Genomic DNA, 17009 nt, shown 5'->3' on the forward strand with positions numbered 1-17009 from the left:
AAAACGAAACGCAACACATGTTGACAAAAAAAAAGAAACACAACATATGGGTTCGAGTTTTGGGATGGATGGGGAACATTTGAAACTCTGCTACCAATTAGCTACAAGATTATCTTTGTACTATGCATTTTACAAGCAATATATAGAAGTTAGCATGGGGCACATGCCACACCCACTGTCTATTCAGTGGCGGAACAAGACCAATTATTTGATGGAGACACATAATTAATGTTAATATTAAGTTAATATAAAAATACATAATTTATTAATAAAAGATTGTTAATAGTAAATGATAAAAAATTAAACACTAACACTATTTTTTCAACCCATGATTATTACAATACGTTCCATATATACAAAATGGAATGTTCAACTTATATATATCAATATGTTAATTTCATGCATATGTTTGGTCAAAATACCTCAAAAACTAAATTCTAAAAATTAAATTGAATGAATGAGTTATATATTATTTAAATATTAACTATAATTGTTCATGTACTAACAATTATAAATCTAGCACTAAAACAATAAAATGTGCTTTATACAAGTTGAAATCTAAACTTGAAAATATAAATAGAAAGAGCTATGAAGAAAAAAAAATAAAGAAAAGATACGGTAATAGAAAAATAATAATACGAACAATAAAACAAAAAGTAGAAACATGTTACTATAAGGGAAATTGGGCTGTATGACATGAAAAAAAAAATATAATTCACTAAGTAACTAATTTCCCTAACATTCCTATACATACCGTTAAATTTATATAATAATACTGTATTAGTCCTCGTTTTCACCGGCGTAACCTGCAAAAAAAGAAATAAATAATTAATAATTGTTGATTGTACAACATAAAACGTGGCTCTTTGTTGCTCACGCACACTCACAAAATAAGTTTCTCATTGCTAATATTTTGAAAAAGTTATCAGATTCCCCAAAACAGATTCCCCAAAACTACGCTCCCGAAAAGTTTTGTAGAGGAGGAAACCAGTTTAGGAGGCTTTGTCGGTGATGGAAATGAGAGGCTTATCGGATTCCAAAATCAACAGGAGCGAGGACATTAGAATATGTGTGTATCTGAATTTACAGGAAATTTATGTTGTATGTGGGAGAAGATGAACACTTATGTTATGTGTTCCATTCTATTTGATAATTAATAAGAAATGCTATTTTGTTACTATACTATTTTATCATGTTTCATTCCATTTGATGGTTAATAAAAAGTGCTATATTTTGCTTAGAAACATAATTAGTAATTTTTTTTAAAATTATAACTATCTTTACATGTTTTTAATCTGTAAAAATCGTATCGTGATTTATATTGTATAGTTTAATATTACATAATACTAGGAAACAAATCCGCGCGTTCGCGCGGGCTATTAAATTCTTTACTAATAATTTTAAATGGGTCAATATTAAATAAATTTTACGCACAATAATTAAATTTATTTTTAATTTTTAAAAGTTATTTTTGTGTTTCATTTATGTCCCACATTTATTAACTACTTAATAAAATGTATGCATAATATACACATATAAAAGTCAATTTGAATTATTCTAAGTATACCTTATATTTTCAAATTACTGATCAATCAAGGGATTTATAAAAAAAGATGAAATATTGATATTGTTAATTGTAAAGGTGTTTTGATTGTCTATAGATAAATAGCAATTTATAAAAAAATCCATTTACAATTATAAAAAAATGTTGATCTTAATATTACTAGGAATTAAATTTTTGGATATGAATTTCTTTTTGTTAGAACAGATATTTTCACTTCTATACAATTATAAGATTAATTGAAGATTCAATAACATACAACTGATACAAGAGATATAATGTTAAGGAAATTGAGTTTCTTACAAATTGCATAGAGTTTTATACACTTACAAATTGAGTTTCTTACAAATTGCATAGTGTTTTAATTGAATGAATAGTGTTTTAGTGTGGTGAATATTGTCACACTAAATTTGGTGTGAAATTATAGTGTTGCACTAAAATAGTGTAATTTTTACAGTTCCATTGGAGATGATTTTGGTGTAAAAACTACACTAAAATAGTGTTTTGCAGTCCCATTGGAGATGACCTAAGAGCATCATTAACCCAAATATTCAATTAGGGGTGTTTATTCCTTTTTTTAATAATTAAAGTGGTAAAAATGATTAAGCCCGACGCTTGAATCACTCTTGGACAGCTTAATTAAGCACCAACGCTTCCCGCTTCCATCTTTTGTCTATCTATACTATTAAAAGGGAAGCAGTCTTGAAAAGTCGACTTATACAAGTTATTTTGGACCATTTCATTAACTAACAAGTTTTGGCCTTACCATAATATTTGACTAATAATACATAACCTAAAATTTCTCTAACAATAATTTAGTCCATTCTTTTATTTATTAGAATACATCCTTTTGTACGTGCAAAAGTTAAACGATATGTACACTTTTATTTAACTGGAAAATATCACACGAAAATGATATAACAGTATGCTTTATATACGATCTTTTTTTTTGCCAGGTCATATCAATACAAGACTCAAACAATATCAATCGTTTGATCCAGTTGCCAAAAAAAAAAAAAAATCAATTGTTTGATCCAGCAACTATGTAACAGTAAACTACATCCTATCTATACTTATGTAGACTATATATCTCATCTTTAGATCAAGATCGGTTCGTGTATTTAGAATAAGAAAAAAGATTTGAAATATTTAAAAATCTAAAAGTAGCCAAAACACGAAAAATACTTGAAACCCCAAAAAAATTCCGAAATATTCAAATATCTATAGATTCAAAATTTTATTCGAAATCTGGTCCGATGTACCAAAAAATACTCAAATTTATCTGAATACCCCATTTTTAAAAAAAATTTGAAATTTTATTCGAAACCTAACTATTATCGTAAACCCAAACCCAAAACTTTTTAAAAAATATCCGTAATACCGAAAATATTTGAAATATCTAAACATACTTAATACACAAAATAATTATGATCGGGATCTCAAGTAGGACCTGAACACAAACAAAGATTCGTGGGTACAGAAAGATACCCAGGTAATTTTCTCAGGATCCGGATCTAAACCAAACCTAAGAAAAAATTATATAAGATTATACATATAAAATCTCAAATAAACTAATTAATAAAATATATAAAAGTTATATCCTGAGAAAATTATATAAACGTTATAGAAGTTATATATTTTTCAATATAACATGACTTTGTATAATATAATCCAAAAATCTATACTTTCGAAACGCGGATCAAAATATACAAAATCCTAGAATATTAATTTGTATCAAATTCTGTTTATAACCTAATGAAACCCGCACTTTAATCTAGTTTTTTTTTTAATCTGAAAATCACTAAGCTCCCCATCCTAAGCTACTGCATTAATGAGCTCTAACTCTAGTACAAACTGCTCAACACTACCCCTCTTTGTCTACCACATATTGAGACTCCCATTGTTTAATCAAAAACTCAATAAACAACATCCTATTACTTTCCGCTACGTCGGGGCTGCAAAACAATAGTCAAAATAGATTGGAAAACTTGTTACAACAAAGTTTTGATTCATCAAATTATAAAGCAGCATAGGATTACAAACAACACATGAATGTAATTGTTAAATCATGTTGGAAAAATGATCATCAAATGTAATATTAGTTATTAAGGAATGCAATTGTTCACATGAATATTCATTTACATATTGCAGTTCCGATTAAAACAAACTTGGTAAAAAAATACTGTTCCAATAAACTGATTCATGCAGTTGAAATGGATAAGCGACGACAAATCATAACTCTTCACTTGGAATCTTTTGTTAAATGAAACAATTATAGGAGTTGTAAATCTTACTTCTATTGGCGTTTCAACTGCTATTCTGTATAGAATGTACTTTTTTATTTGAAGATAGAGTGAAGCGAAGGCTAATAAGTGGTTTTCAATCACGGATTCCTAACTAAAATTCTGGGTTGAAAACGTTACCGGAAGAGATCAATGAGTTTTTGAGAGCAAAGTAATCTTAGCTGAGATAAATTAAGTGGTAAATTAAAGTAGTAGTGGGTTGGGGAGACAGAAAAAAAGATGGGGATTAACACAAAAATCAGAAAAGAGGATCTCAGTGGTGTGAAAACAGACGTGGAAAAAAAGAGAGAGAAAGACAATTATTCTCATATCAAAAACAAAATATGAAGAGAAAAATCACAGAGAAAGAAACAGTTATTTCCATAACAAAAGAATTTCAGGGTAAGTGATGGGGAATAAAGAATATTATTCTGAAAGGGTTGCGTCTTCTGAGTTCAGAGTGTTGTGTCTTTTTGGGAAGCAGTGTTTCAAACATGAAACACCTTTAGACAAAATAACTGCTGATGTCATACATTTAAAAGAAACTAACACTCAACCATTTCATAATGAAAGAATCTCTACCGTAAGATTTAACTTTTATTTTCCTATAGAAAATGCATATGTCAACGAAAACAAAAAGTGGCAAATGAAAGTGAAAAGGAAAAGAATATATATATATATATATATTTATTTATTTATTTATTTATTTATTTATATATATGCTAAGAAAATTTCTTTTGAAAGGGTTGTGTCTTTTGGGTATTTCAACAAAAAAGGTTGTGATTGTAGAGAAGCAATGGTTCAAAACTGAAAGAAACGTTAAGACACACCGTTTAGTTTAATAACTGATGACATCATACATCTAAACGAAACTAAAATTTGACCATTAGATTGCATAAGGAAGCTATCTCTACCATCCGATTTCATTTTTATTTTCCTATAAAAAATGATGATGACATTGATCAGCAAAAAGTGGTTTGCTATTATATATAGATAATACATAATATTATGTATTTTTCAGATTTTGATATTTGGGGTTAGTGTTCATATTTGGATTAGAGTTTAGTGAATGGAGATTAGGGTTTAGTATTTAGAATATGAAGGAGTATGGTTAGTGTCGCGTCAACTTTTTACATTGAATCACATACATTTTATAATTTCCCCAATATGTACGATGTTATTTAGTTTGTTTTATTCTATTTGGGTTTATGATTTATATTTGGGTTTAGAGTTTATACTTGGGTTTAAGGTTTGCTGATTATAATTTAGGGGTTAAATATTTAGGGATTGAAGATGTACTATGTTATTTATTTTGTTCCATTCTATTTGGGTTTAGGGTTTATTTTTGGGTTTATGGTTTATACTTTGGTTTAGGGTTTACTAATTAGAATTTAGGGTTTAATATTTAGGGGTTAGAGGTGGAATAGGATATGGTTTATTATCTAAATTGGGGATGAGGTTGATGTCCTAATATATTTTAGTGAAATAGAATAGAGTGACTGAGGTTGGTAAATGGAATACAAAATATATTGGAAAGAGTTCTATTTTAGTCTACACATTTAAAGTGACGTAGTTCTCTTCTACACCAACTCACCTTTATCTTAGGCCATATAAATCACAATCAACGTAATTTATATCTCCTGCTTCACCGGCAACTTGTTGCATCAATGAGTATAACCGGATAATGTGAGGGTTAAATGTCATCGATTGAATTACATCAAAATCATAGCTAGTTTCTCAATTACACTTCTGATTTTAGTTATCTGGCAAATTAGCCTCTGCTATAATAGCTAAAGACAGATACAGTAAAAATGTAAAAGTTAACGTAGATGTGTCAAATATGAAACAACACATTAATTATAAAGATGCACTTCGAACTCTGTTAATGGTGGAGTTCACCTGGACAGTTTTACCATTTGATCTACCACGGCTAAACATATATTTTATATCTAAGCAAATTTCATAAGTAGTCAGGGGCACGTGCCCCCGTACCCAACATTGTAGATTCCCATTGTGCCCACGTGGAACCGTCCCTGGTCGGGGCCAAGAGAAATATAAGGCCACTTCCATTGATAATATTACATTAGTATCTTGTGATTGGAAAATTAATAAAAATAAAAAAATACAAGAAAAAAGTAAAAGTATCTGTCAGAATCTATGCAGAGATACTTTTATTGATATTAAAACTTCTTCTACCATTTGTCTAACTTTTATTGGTCCATTTATTTTCTTAATTAAATTTATTAAAGAAAATAATTTTAAGATACCCATTATAGATTTAACCAATAAGGTTGTCCTAATGACAGTTCAATTAGTGAACTCAGTTGGTTAATGAATTGGAATGATTTAGCTTCTTTTGTTTTTGTTGAATCTGACTTGGCAAATTGTCTGATTCTTGATTAAATTAAATGACATGAATAGCTTGCTACTTGATGTTCCTCAATATCTTCTTATATACACTATTTAGAATAGCTTAAATAATAATTTATAGTATTATTTTTTATACATCTATAATAAAACAAACCAATTTTCTATTAGTATAAGAAGATCTCCGATCTATTGTTATTTTTGTTTCCATAATAACATTTGAGTCATTTCACTCCAATTCATTGTTATTTCATTCCCTAAAATATAGATTATTTTTTTCTTATCTTATTTAGGAAAATATAGTAATCTCTAATATGTATTCTATATTTTAAGAGTTACTATTATAGATGAATACATTGGAACAAACTCCATCACTATTATAGAGATTTTTAAAAGAAAAATATAAAAAACACATTGGAAATGGTCTAACAATCAATCTCAATCTCTACTAATATTTGATTTTATTTTATTCAATAATATAAATAATAACAATAATGTATTTTCTATGTGATAAACAATAAAATTCTTGTTACAATGAAGCTAATTTTACTAGATTACCCATAATCGTTATTTTCCCTTTGGCAACGACCTTAATTCTTAGTGTTGATTTAAACCAAGAGAATGAATTCACAAAAATGTTTATTATAAGAGAATGAATTCAAAGGTTTTTTGTTGATTAGTCAAAGGTGGAGCCAAAAGTGGAGCCAACATTGCATTATGCTTATTATCAAAGACATTCGACTCATGCCAACTAAAATATATAAATTGCAAGGCCTTATTATATTGAATTTTCATGTAGTATAGTGGTTTGTTGATCATTACCTGAGTTTTTGGCAACTATAGTGATGGCAACCAGAGCAATGTAGGCGGATCTAACATACAAAACAAGATCTCTACTCATGATTGATTTCTTGTCTCTTTTTATCTTCTTTATTATCGAAATCGAGGTTGTAAATGGTAGCTATCCATGCTAAACATATTGCATTTAAAGCTATTGAAAGCTTGGCCATATTGTCTTCACTGAGAACAACATTCTTCCTCGCTCCAACCAAATATGCAGCTAATCCAACCAAACATGGTGATAACCCAACCAAACTTCCCAATAATTAAATTGTTGGTTATCAAAATGTTTATAAGCAATGTTAAAATCCGAGAATCTAAGAAACAATGTTAATCAGAATCTAACAATGTGTTTATTAGAGAATTCAACAATTTTTATCAGGATTGCCATATAAATGATTCAACAATGTTTATCTAAACAAATATTTATCACAAATCAACAAGCTTTTACCAAAGCAAGTATATATCAAATTGAATTGCTTCCATTCTCTTAAACTAAAACCCTAAGTATTACAAAAAGTAAAATTTATATGATCGTTTACACAGATCTTAAGAAGACGAAAACAAAAGTAACCTAGAGAAAAATAAAAAGAAAATCCAAAAAAATGAAGCAGATTAGAAACTCTATAATAGTTTTTACAAAATCAAACTCAAATTTCAAACCAGAAATTCTGAAAATGAGATGACGAAAAACAAAATTGAGCTATCAAATTCAAAATCAGATTTGAATGTCGGTAACAGTTTTCCATGATCAAGCTTAGACATTGAACCAAATTTGAAATATGTAACAGTTTAAAAAAAATCAAAATCAAAATCCAACCAAATCTGAACTTCATAACAATTTTAAATTTACTTGGACATTTAAGCCTGACTCGCAACGGATTGAACTAATGAAAACCAAATCGAGCTACGGAAAACAAAATTTTATTTAAAAAAATTACTTTGATGGTTTCGCTCAATCGTTTTCTCTATTATGCACGTTAATATTTACTTTCGAGATGGCTATAAGAAGCCCAATGGTCAGCAATGCTGGTAAGTTTTATAATTAAAAAAACTATTGTAAACAAATTATGTTTAAGAATGAGAAGAGAGACTTTAATAATAATTTCTATTTGATTTAACCAAAAGAATCCAATACTAAAATGCAGAGTTTTTTTTGGAAGGCACTTTTTCTACTTGTTTACTGAATTTAATGCAATTGATCTTTTATTTTGTGTGTGTTGTGTGTTGTGAACAATGACATCTTGTTATGGACATTTTAGGCTTTGATTCATTTCAGACATTCCATCCGGTACTAAGGCATATATTGATTACCTAGAACCACTTGTCGAAAAAATAATAAAACCAATTTCAGACAAACATAATATTACTAGTTCTATTGAGAGGGAATAACTATAATCAATCTATATTAGAGCTAACTAGAAAGAAACACACAACTTTTAAACCATTGAATATCTATTTGATCAGTTATAATAAATTTGGATGAACATAGTCTTAAATGCTCATGAGACTATTTAGAGAAATTAAACCCATAAGAAAAGCAGAAAATCAACATACGAACAATTTTCACCTCAACGAAACCCTTTTGGAGCTAAAGAACTGCAGCAGTCCAAAAGACTTTCTATCTTCAGACAATACTAAAATTATACATGGTTACGATTAGATTACCTCACCTTCTCAGCCAGTTCCAAATGCGCTGAGTCAATGGTCTGCTAACTAGGCAGTACATCTCTATACATATGTTGAGGTTTTATTAAAAAGCTCATTATATCTTATGTTATAATAATTGTCTGATACCATGTACTTGCATGCAGTTTGTGGTGGTTATCCTGCTGGCTATACAGAATCACAAGCACCACAAAACACTGCTTATGGCACACATCCAACACCATTTGCTGCTCAGGTACATAGTCTTAGTTTTACCGGACAATGACTTATTCTTTGTCAGTTATTAGTTTTGATGAGCCAAATTAAAAGACTTGGAGTTTACAAATATGAGACATACGGATTCAAGGTTATGCAATTCAAACTGTAGTTGTAAGCTCACCACTTAAGGGGTTAAAGAGATAAAATGTAACTTTGTATATAGTGATGCATGTGAGATATTTAAATAACTGATTCAAACTTTCTAATTTGTATTTTCCTTCAAAGACCATAAAAGAACTATAGAGTTGTGTTTGAAGGGAGAAAATCTCATAATGAATGATCTATAAAGAAATGATTTATGATACTATATTATCGAAAAACATAAGAAGAAACCATGTGGTAATTGAAGAGTCACCAAAAAAATATTCCATACTTTCTAAAATTAAGCTAAGGAGCGTTATACAAAACAACAAAAACATACATGCCGAGAAAACGTATGTGAGAATCCACCGACAATAACAGTCGAGCCGTTATAAAAATTGAATAATTTATTATCTACCGATACAATTGTTTAAACATTTAAATCCAATTGAATGCTAATAAACACCAATATATGCTATCACTCTAAAAACTGCCATTAACATGTCATTTTATTAATGTGTTACATTTGAAATATAAAAATAAATTTACTAATTATAAAAACTTAACGTTAATTTAGTATGTTCTCAAAAACTATAGTAACTATTGATGTGTTTAATTTAACAAATGCAAAAGTCAAAAACCTTAATTAGACTAAAACTATAAATGATGAGGGTTGGTTTAGTATAAATTGAAAACAAATGGGGTGAATTAATGAGATAAATAAAGAGAAGGTACCAAATGTAGATTAAAAAAAAGAAAGAAAGGAATAAACAGTCTCTTACCCTATCTAGACCCAAAGAAACCTTTCGGTCTCCTCTTTATTTTTTATTTTATTTCTGTAACATAAATCGTAGATCTAAAAACCCTATATAAATCTCTCATTCTCTCATTCTCTTCTTCATCAACCTTCCTCGATTCCTCAGATCTGTTACCTCTTCTATTGATAAAGAGAGAGTGCCTTTTTATCTTCTCTTGGCTTTTTCTCAAACTTGGGGAAGTTGTTCGTATTGGATCGTTACATTTCCATTTCGATCTTATTCTTCGCTTGAATAAATGGGGACTCCTTATCCTGGAGCGATGCAGGCGAGTTTCATTTCTAAAAATAGATATTACGATCTATGTGGCTGGCTAAAGTCTGAATCGAATATGTGCAGGTTGGTTCTTACTTTGTGGAACAGTACTATCAAGTGTTGCAGCAGCAGCCACATCTTATCCACCAGTTCTACTCTGACTCAAGCAAAATGATCCGTGTCGATGTTGACTCCACCCACACTGCCGATACACTGCTGGTAACACTAGTTTTAGTTTTAGATTTTGATTTGTGCTTTTTTAGTTAATTAGTTTTAATAATTATCAAATTATTGTAGAATATTCACAACATGGTCATGTCACTGAACTTCACTGCCATCGAAGTGAAGACAATCAACTCAGTGGAGTCGTGGGAAGGTGGTATCCTCGTGGCTGTTTCAGGGTCTGTTAAAGCAAAGGAGTTGGGAAACAGAAGGAGTTTCATGCACACTTTCTTCCTTGCTCCTCAGGAGAAGGGTTACTTTGTTCTCAATGATATCTTTCAGTTCATCGATCAAGGACTCCTCTTCTCTCATCATCACCTCAATCCTCCTACCCCTCATCCTGAGCCCCAAGGTTTGTTTGTTGTTACATCTTAGTTATGCATGTTTGTAGTAGCTTATTGTTGTTTGTTTCTGAGTTTCCAGTTCATGATGATTATGTTGTGGAGCAAGAGGCTAGTGATTATGTGAATTCTGTCCAAATCAATGATGATCTTGTCGATAAGTACAGTCTGCAAGAGGATCAGTATCAGCCTCACCATGAAGAAGACTACGAGGATGAAGTTGCGGTTCAGGAATCGCCTAGGGAGGAAGTTGTGGTTGTTGATGTTGTACATGAACCTCGTCCTGCGCCACCAGAGGAACCCCTTGGTGAAAAATCCAAGATGAGTTATGCTTCCATTGTAAGTACACACACTCTCTCTCTCTTGTGTCATTTTTATCTATTGGAAAAGTAAAATCGACATGCAAAGACAGATATTGCTGTGTTCATTCATATTTGTCTCAAAGTAGTCACTCTTGCAGACTCTTTTTTTTTACCAAGATAGTGGTGATTTGGTTTTGTTCAGTTATGTTATAGAAAATTGGCTTTTTAATCGAAGGTGTTCTCTCCCTTTTTTCCTCAGCTACGGGTCGCAAAGGAAGCAGCTGCTGTGCCTGTAGCTGCTACACAACCATCATATAACGAGTGGGATCAACCACTACGGACTCCTTCCCCTCAGTTGGCCGCGCCTCCTCAGCAGTCAAACGCTTTTGCTGACTATGGAGCAGAGGCGGATGGTGGCTTTGGATTTGAAGACTGTAAGTTTTTGTTTTCACTTGGACCAGTAAAAGTTTCATAATTCCTCCTTAGGTAAATGGTTGGAGAAGTGAATTAGACTAGGAGTGCTTTTATTTGACTCTATTTGGAAATGTATATTCATTTATTGGTTTGCCTTGTTCCAGTTGAGATCAAATCAGTGTACGTTAGGAATCTGCCTTCCAACATATCTGCTTCAGAGATCGAGGAAGAGTTTAAGAACTTCGGTACAATCAAGCCTGATGGTGTTTTCCTCAGAACCCGCAAGGTTAATAATAATCTTCACTTTTGTATTTTGCCCTTTGTGATATGAATAAACCAAAGATATCAATCTTTCCACACAAACTGTGCAGGATGTTATTGGCGTTTGCTATGCTTTTGTTGAGTATGAGGACATGACTTCCGTTGAGAATGCTATTAAGGTGTGAATTGTTTTGCAACTCGCTAGATAAACTGTCTTCTTTTGTTCCCATTTTGTGTTGGTTCTTATCGGTCTCCCTTTTGTGTAATAAATAGGCTTCTCCTATATATTTGGGTGGAAGACAAGTATACATTGAGGGACGAAGACCCAATCCCGCTGGTGTTCGCGGAGCAAGTAAGCAGTCTCGTTTTGAAATTACAGTTTTTTATATATTTTATTACTGAGTGTCTTGTAAATTACTTGCAAGGATGAGAGATCACCGCATGCAACTCATTCTGACTGATTTTTTATTGACCAGGAGGAAGAGGGCGCGGGAGAGGCGGTTACCCAACAGAAGCACCAAGAGGCCGATTTGGTTCCCGTGGTGTGTTCGGGAGAGGAAACCAGGAAGGAGGTGATTACAGGCCAAGAGGCAACGGTAACTACCGTGGTGGTGGCCGCTAAGGAAAAAGAAAAAGAAGATGAAGAAACGCAGATGAATCTCTTCTTTAAGTTTTAGAGCATCCAAGAATGAATGATTCAGAGGTTCTTGTTGTTCCTTCATCTTCCACCGAAGTAGTTTGTAACATTTTGTTGGGTTTGGTTTGGTGGTTCAATTAAGAAAAAAAAAAGATTTTAGTTCATATGTTTTCTTTTTAATTTGTTTTAGATTTAGGGCTTGGACTCTCTTACTCCCTTTCCTTTGAGAATGGCTTTAGTTATGTGTAACATTTCAATTCTTTTTTGTTTTTCCTTCTATCATTGGCTTGGTTTTGCAACTTGTGTTACTGTTTATCCTTCGTCCACTAGTTATGGCGATGACATGTTATACACTTTTTACGTTTGTGATCCTTACTGTACACAGTCATCAATCGGATCCATGACAAACTTGTCTTGTTGTGTTATTTTCAAACATGGCAAACTTTGACAAAAATGAAAGGTTCTTTTATATGCATTGCATTTCCATCTCAGTGCAGCATAGCCTGACTAAAAATACTTGAGTATGTTAACATCTTTTACTCGACTCTTTATTAGTTGAGAATTCAGGCTGGTACCAAACAACAAAAAATGTGGGTCTTCTTCAGCTACCCGAACTTTTAGCCTCAGAAGAATCTGTGTTATCCACCAATATCTATCATTCTACTGAGTTGGGAAACTAAGATAGACATATTCAACAGTTAATAATCTCCATAAACATGGTCGCTTATTATTAATGATGATTCTCGGTCTTTAATTTTACTGAAACATAAGATTGGACACATACGACTTGAGTCCGCTGCTCAGGAAAGACGCAAAACACATGAAAGATAAAAACCATTGGTTTATCAGTCGCTGGTACTGAGGACACAACGAAGGCAAGTACCTTCATGCAACAGGTCAAAAGCCTTGTTGATCTCTCCCAAGGTCATGTTGTGCGTTATGTACTCATCCACTTTGATCTCCTGCATTTTTTTTTGGAAAATGTCACGCAAAATTCCAAAAGTGTTTCAAGGTTCAGATCACAGAGAATAATTATTTCCAACCTTGTTCATATACTTCTCCACAAGCCAAGGAACTTGGGTTCGACTCTTGAAACCACCAAAAGCTGTTCCTTTCCATACACGGCCAGTCACGAGTTGGAACGGTCGGGTTGATATCTCTTGTCCTGATGCTGCAACACCAACTATAACCGAAGTTCCCCATCCCTGCAGAATCATCATCTTATAACTCTTAACCACATCCTCTTTGTCTTAAGTAAATTCTGTAAAATCAGTTTATGTTCAACAGTACCTTGTGACAGCACTCCAATGCGGCTCTCATCACGGAGACATTCCCAATACACTCAAAGCTGTAGTCAACACCGCCATCAGTGAGATCAACAATCACTTCCTGTATAGGCTTTTGGTGGTCCTTTGGGTTCACAAACTCATTAACACCAAACTTCTTTGCTGAAATGCCAACCGAAGAACCCAATGTTTCAAAAATCACTTTAAACAAGCCAGTGCAAAAAAGAAAAGAAAAGAAAAGAAGTTTTACCAGTTTCATACTTCTTGCTGTCGATATCAATGCCAATGATCCTTGTAGCACCAGCTGTTTTGGCACCCTCAGCAACCTATCCATACACAATAATTAAACAAACAAACCACAAAGTCCTCCTCTTTCATGGGGAAAAATAATTAAAAAAGAAAGATGAAAGCTTACAGCAAGCCCCACGGTCCCAAGACCAAAAATGGCAACATTTGAGCCAGGCTCTACTTTTGCAGTGTTCCAAACAGCTCCAAGGCCTAATAATAGGATCAAGATACATGAGAAACTGTTAAGTACTACAGTAAACTTCAACATCACCTACATGGGGGTAACAAGAAAGAAAGAGTGGGAGTTAAATCAAAAGTCTGACCAGTGGGAACACCACAACCAAGAAGGCAGACTTTGTCCAAAGGAGCCAGAGGATCAATCTTGGCGACACTAACATCATGAACAACAGTGTACTGACTAAAGGTGGAGGTACCCATGAAGTGATAAATGGGTTTGCCATTAACGGAGAAGCGGCTCTTACGGTCGTTCATCATAACCCCAACACCAGTAGCGGATCGAACCTTGCCGCAGAGGTTAGTCTTTCCAGATTTGCAGAACTTGCATTCACGGCACTCGGCTTGGTAACAAGGGATTACATGATCCCCTGGTTGCACTTCAGTTACACCTTCACCAACACTCTCAACAATCCTGTTCCCAGATTATTTAAAATAAATAAATAAAATAAATAAAGAAAAAAAGTGGATATGATGAAGAAGATACCCAGCAGCCTCGTGACCGAGGATACAAGGAAAGAGACCTTCGGGATCCTAAATCCACAAGAGACAAGAGACAAGAGTTAGATTAGATTAGATTAGATCGCCTAATTAAAATGGAGTCGAATCAGTAAGAGATTCAGACCTTGCCGCTCCAAGTGTAGGCGTCGGTGTGACAGAGAGCGGTGAAGAGGATCTTGATCCGAACCTCACCGGCCTGAGGGGGAGCCACTTGCACATCTTCGATCACCAGAGGTTTGTTCGCCTCGTAAGCCACCGCAGCTATGCAATTCAAAAGCGAATCCAAATCAGAGAAATCGACAATAAAAACGAAGCGTAGCTAAGTCATCATTTGCGTACCTTTGCATGTGATAACCTGTCCTTGAGTCGCCATAGACGCACGCACGCACGCACGAGGATAGATTAAGAGAGAGAGAGAGAGAGAGAGAGAGAGAGAGAGAGAGAGAGACTGGTAGGCACTGTTAGAGCATCATTAACGCGGATGCTTAACGCGGGTGCTTAGTGTTTTTAGGTTAAAAAGAAAAAGAAAATTATGTAATTAAACAAACAACGACGCTTAATTAAGACTCACAAGCAACGGAGCTTATGCACACGTGTCACACATTCATCATCCTCTATCTTTCACGATCGAATCATCTTCTCTGGTGACTCCTCGGCGACTCCGACTCCATCTGGTGATCTCTCCGTTGCAGTAAACTTTGGCCACCACCGGATTGGTAACCGCCGGTTTCTTTCCTCCTCTCGCGCCAATAGCTGCCGCCGTAATTGGCTATTCAGAATCCCCTACACAAAAAATTTAGTGATTTGAGGAGAGGAGAGGAGTGTTATAGACGAAGAAGAAAAAGCTTTTACCTTTCTAGTTACCAGAGAAGGAGCGCATGGGTTGATCTGGAGAAACGAGTTCGGGAGAGAAACCGCCATTGAAACTTTTATATCCCTTCCTCGTATTGTTTTTGAGTAGAACTTAGTTTCTGGGTAAATATCTCTACTAGTTGTGTTTAGTTTTTGTGATTTTGCTTCACTTTGATGTCTGACTGAATCTATTCTTTGTTGTGATTCATCTGTGTTCTTGCAGGGATCTTTTAAGGAGGAGACAAGATGAGATTAGTTTGTTTTTTTGGTTTAACGTTTTGGTTTTGGACACACATAGATGCTCTGTTCATTACTTTCTTTTAAGGAGGAGACAAGATGAGATTAGTATGTGAATGTCTCGTTGTTTCATGTTTGTAATTTGACTCTCTCTGGCTTTGAATACAAGTACTTTGATCATAATGATATGTTCAGTAGATTTGATTGTTTTGGATTTTGTTTAATAGAACACTTTGATGTAATCATATGTAAGTTTAAAGTTATGCTGTTTGTGTATCTGGTCTCACTTAATGCATTTCAGGCTAAAAAGAGGAAGCTCGGATTGGTTGTAGATGAGGATGAGGATACTAAGACAGAAGAAGGATATGGAGAGGGGCAGAGTGGGGATGACTTAACAAGACTTGTCAATGTTTGAGGTGAGTGTTATTGTGCTATTGATTTAGATATCTTCTCCTGTCTCCACACGTTTATGTAATTGTTAATTGTTATGGTGATGCAAGCTGGTCCCAACAAGCACCTCGTGTTGGTTCAAATGGGAATGGTGATCATAGCATGATCGATCTTAACTCCAACCCTCAGAGAGTACACGAGCCTGGATCAACTTACCAAGTATGTATTGTTTTAGTTTTTTTTCTTTTAAGAATCCCAAAATAAAAACCTCCCGTTGGAGCACAAAAATGTTCAGGGTGCTTAGCGTTGGATCTTAAATCACTTTTACAACTTAAAATTATTAAAAAAAGAATAAGCACTCCTATTTGGGGTTTTGGGTTAATGATGCTCTTAGTTAGGTGGTGCGGTGTTGTATCTTCTTTTCTTTTCTTCTCCGGGTCGGGTCGAAACGGGTTTGGGTCGTTAATAATGGAGTGCGTGAGAAAAGTCTGGTTTTAAACTAGTGGGCCCGATAGTCTCGGGCCGAGACAAATTTAGATCATATTATTATACACTTCGATTCACAACTATAGTGACATTACAATCAAATGGTGGACCAACTTTCTAAAAATAAAAGGGTGAAGGTGTTATTTTCCCATGAAATCTATCGTATAGCATCATAATCTAGTATTAGATATCCCCGAATTAAAAATCACAAATGTATTTCTCCATGAATCAAAAGTTTAACACTTAATTGTCCATAAACTGTGGTTTTAACTTGTTTACTAATTATCCAGCTAATCCAAACAAACCCAATTTTAATCAAACCTAAGTGTTAGACCCAATTTTGGATATTTTACTAATGGGCAGAGTCAAGAGTATGAGCCAGGTGCACAAGAGCCCACGATAAGCGTTCGAGATCGAAGAACGAGTCGCCG

General features: G+C 33.6%; 2 protein-coding genes and 1 long non-coding RNA gene across 3 annotated transcripts; 2 read left to right on the top strand and 1 right to left on the bottom strand.

The window, feature by feature from the left end:
* The first annotated feature begins 9874 nt into the window (after positions 1-9874).
* LOC108855927 (nuclear transport factor 2) lies at positions 9875-12675 on the top strand. The gene is made up of 9 exons (XM_018629857.2): positions 9875-10140; positions 10212-10346; positions 10425-10701; positions 10773-11029; positions 11252-11426; positions 11571-11692; positions 11778-11846; positions 11941-12019; positions 12144-12675. Exons 1-9 carry the CDS (start codon positions 10111-10113, stop codon positions 12287-12289), a joined length of 1290 nt encoding a protein of 429 aa, XP_018485359.2. The 5' UTR covers positions 9875-10110; the 3' UTR covers positions 12290-12675.
* Positions 12676-13006: 331 nt separating this feature from the next.
* Positions 13007-15092, bottom strand: LOC108855799 (alcohol dehydrogenase class-3). Its single transcript, XM_018629704.2, has 9 exons — positions 14953-15092; positions 14738-14874; positions 14600-14646; positions 14202-14527; positions 14006-14088; positions 13841-13916; positions 13595-13752; positions 13348-13509; positions 13007-13266 (listed from the first exon to the last, which is right to left on the bottom strand). The coding sequence occupies exons 1-9, from the start codon at positions 14984-14986 to the stop codon at positions 13150-13152; spliced, it is 1140 nt and encodes a 379-aa protein (XP_018485206.1). The 5' UTR covers positions 14987-15092; the 3' UTR covers positions 13007-13149.
* A 155-nt stretch (positions 15093-15247) lies between these two features.
* LOC130511516 (uncharacterized) lies at positions 15248-16474 on the top strand. The gene is made up of 3 exons (XR_008944995.1): positions 15248-15810; positions 16004-16118; positions 16203-16474. It is a non-coding gene; the product is annotated as an uncharacterized LOC130511516 (long non-coding RNA).
* The last annotated feature ends 535 nt before the right edge of the window (positions 16475-17009 follow it).

Source organism: Raphanus sativus, chromosome 4, assembly GCF_000801105.2.
Source record: "Raphanus sativus cultivar WK10039 chromosome 4, ASM80110v3, whole genome shotgun sequence".
NCBI lineage: Eukaryota > Viridiplantae > Streptophyta > Magnoliopsida > Brassicales > Brassicaceae > Raphanus > Raphanus sativus.

Coding starts and splice junctions, on each gene's coding strand:
- LOC108855927 (XM_018629857.2), top strand. CDS start 10,111: ATGGGGACTCCTTATCCTGGAGCGATGCAG. Junction 10,347..10,424: donor ACACTGCCGATACACTGCTG/GTAACACTAGTT, acceptor AAATTATTGTAG/AATATTCACAACATGGTCAT. Junction 12,020..12,143: donor CGCTGGTGTTCGCGGAGCAA/GTAAGCAGTCTC, acceptor TTTATTGACCAG/GAGGAAGAGGGCGCGGGAGA.
- LOC108855799 (XM_018629704.2), bottom strand. CDS start 14,986: ATGGCGACTCAAGGACAGGTTATCACATGCAAAG. Junction 13,753..13,840: donor CAGCAAGAAGTATGAAACTG/GTAAAACTTCTT, acceptor TTGGCATTTCAG/CAAAGAAGTTTGGTGTTAAT. Junction 13,267..13,347: donor TGGAGAAGTATATGAACAAG/GTTGGAAATAAT, acceptor AAAAAAATGCAG/GAGATCAAAGTGGATGAGTA.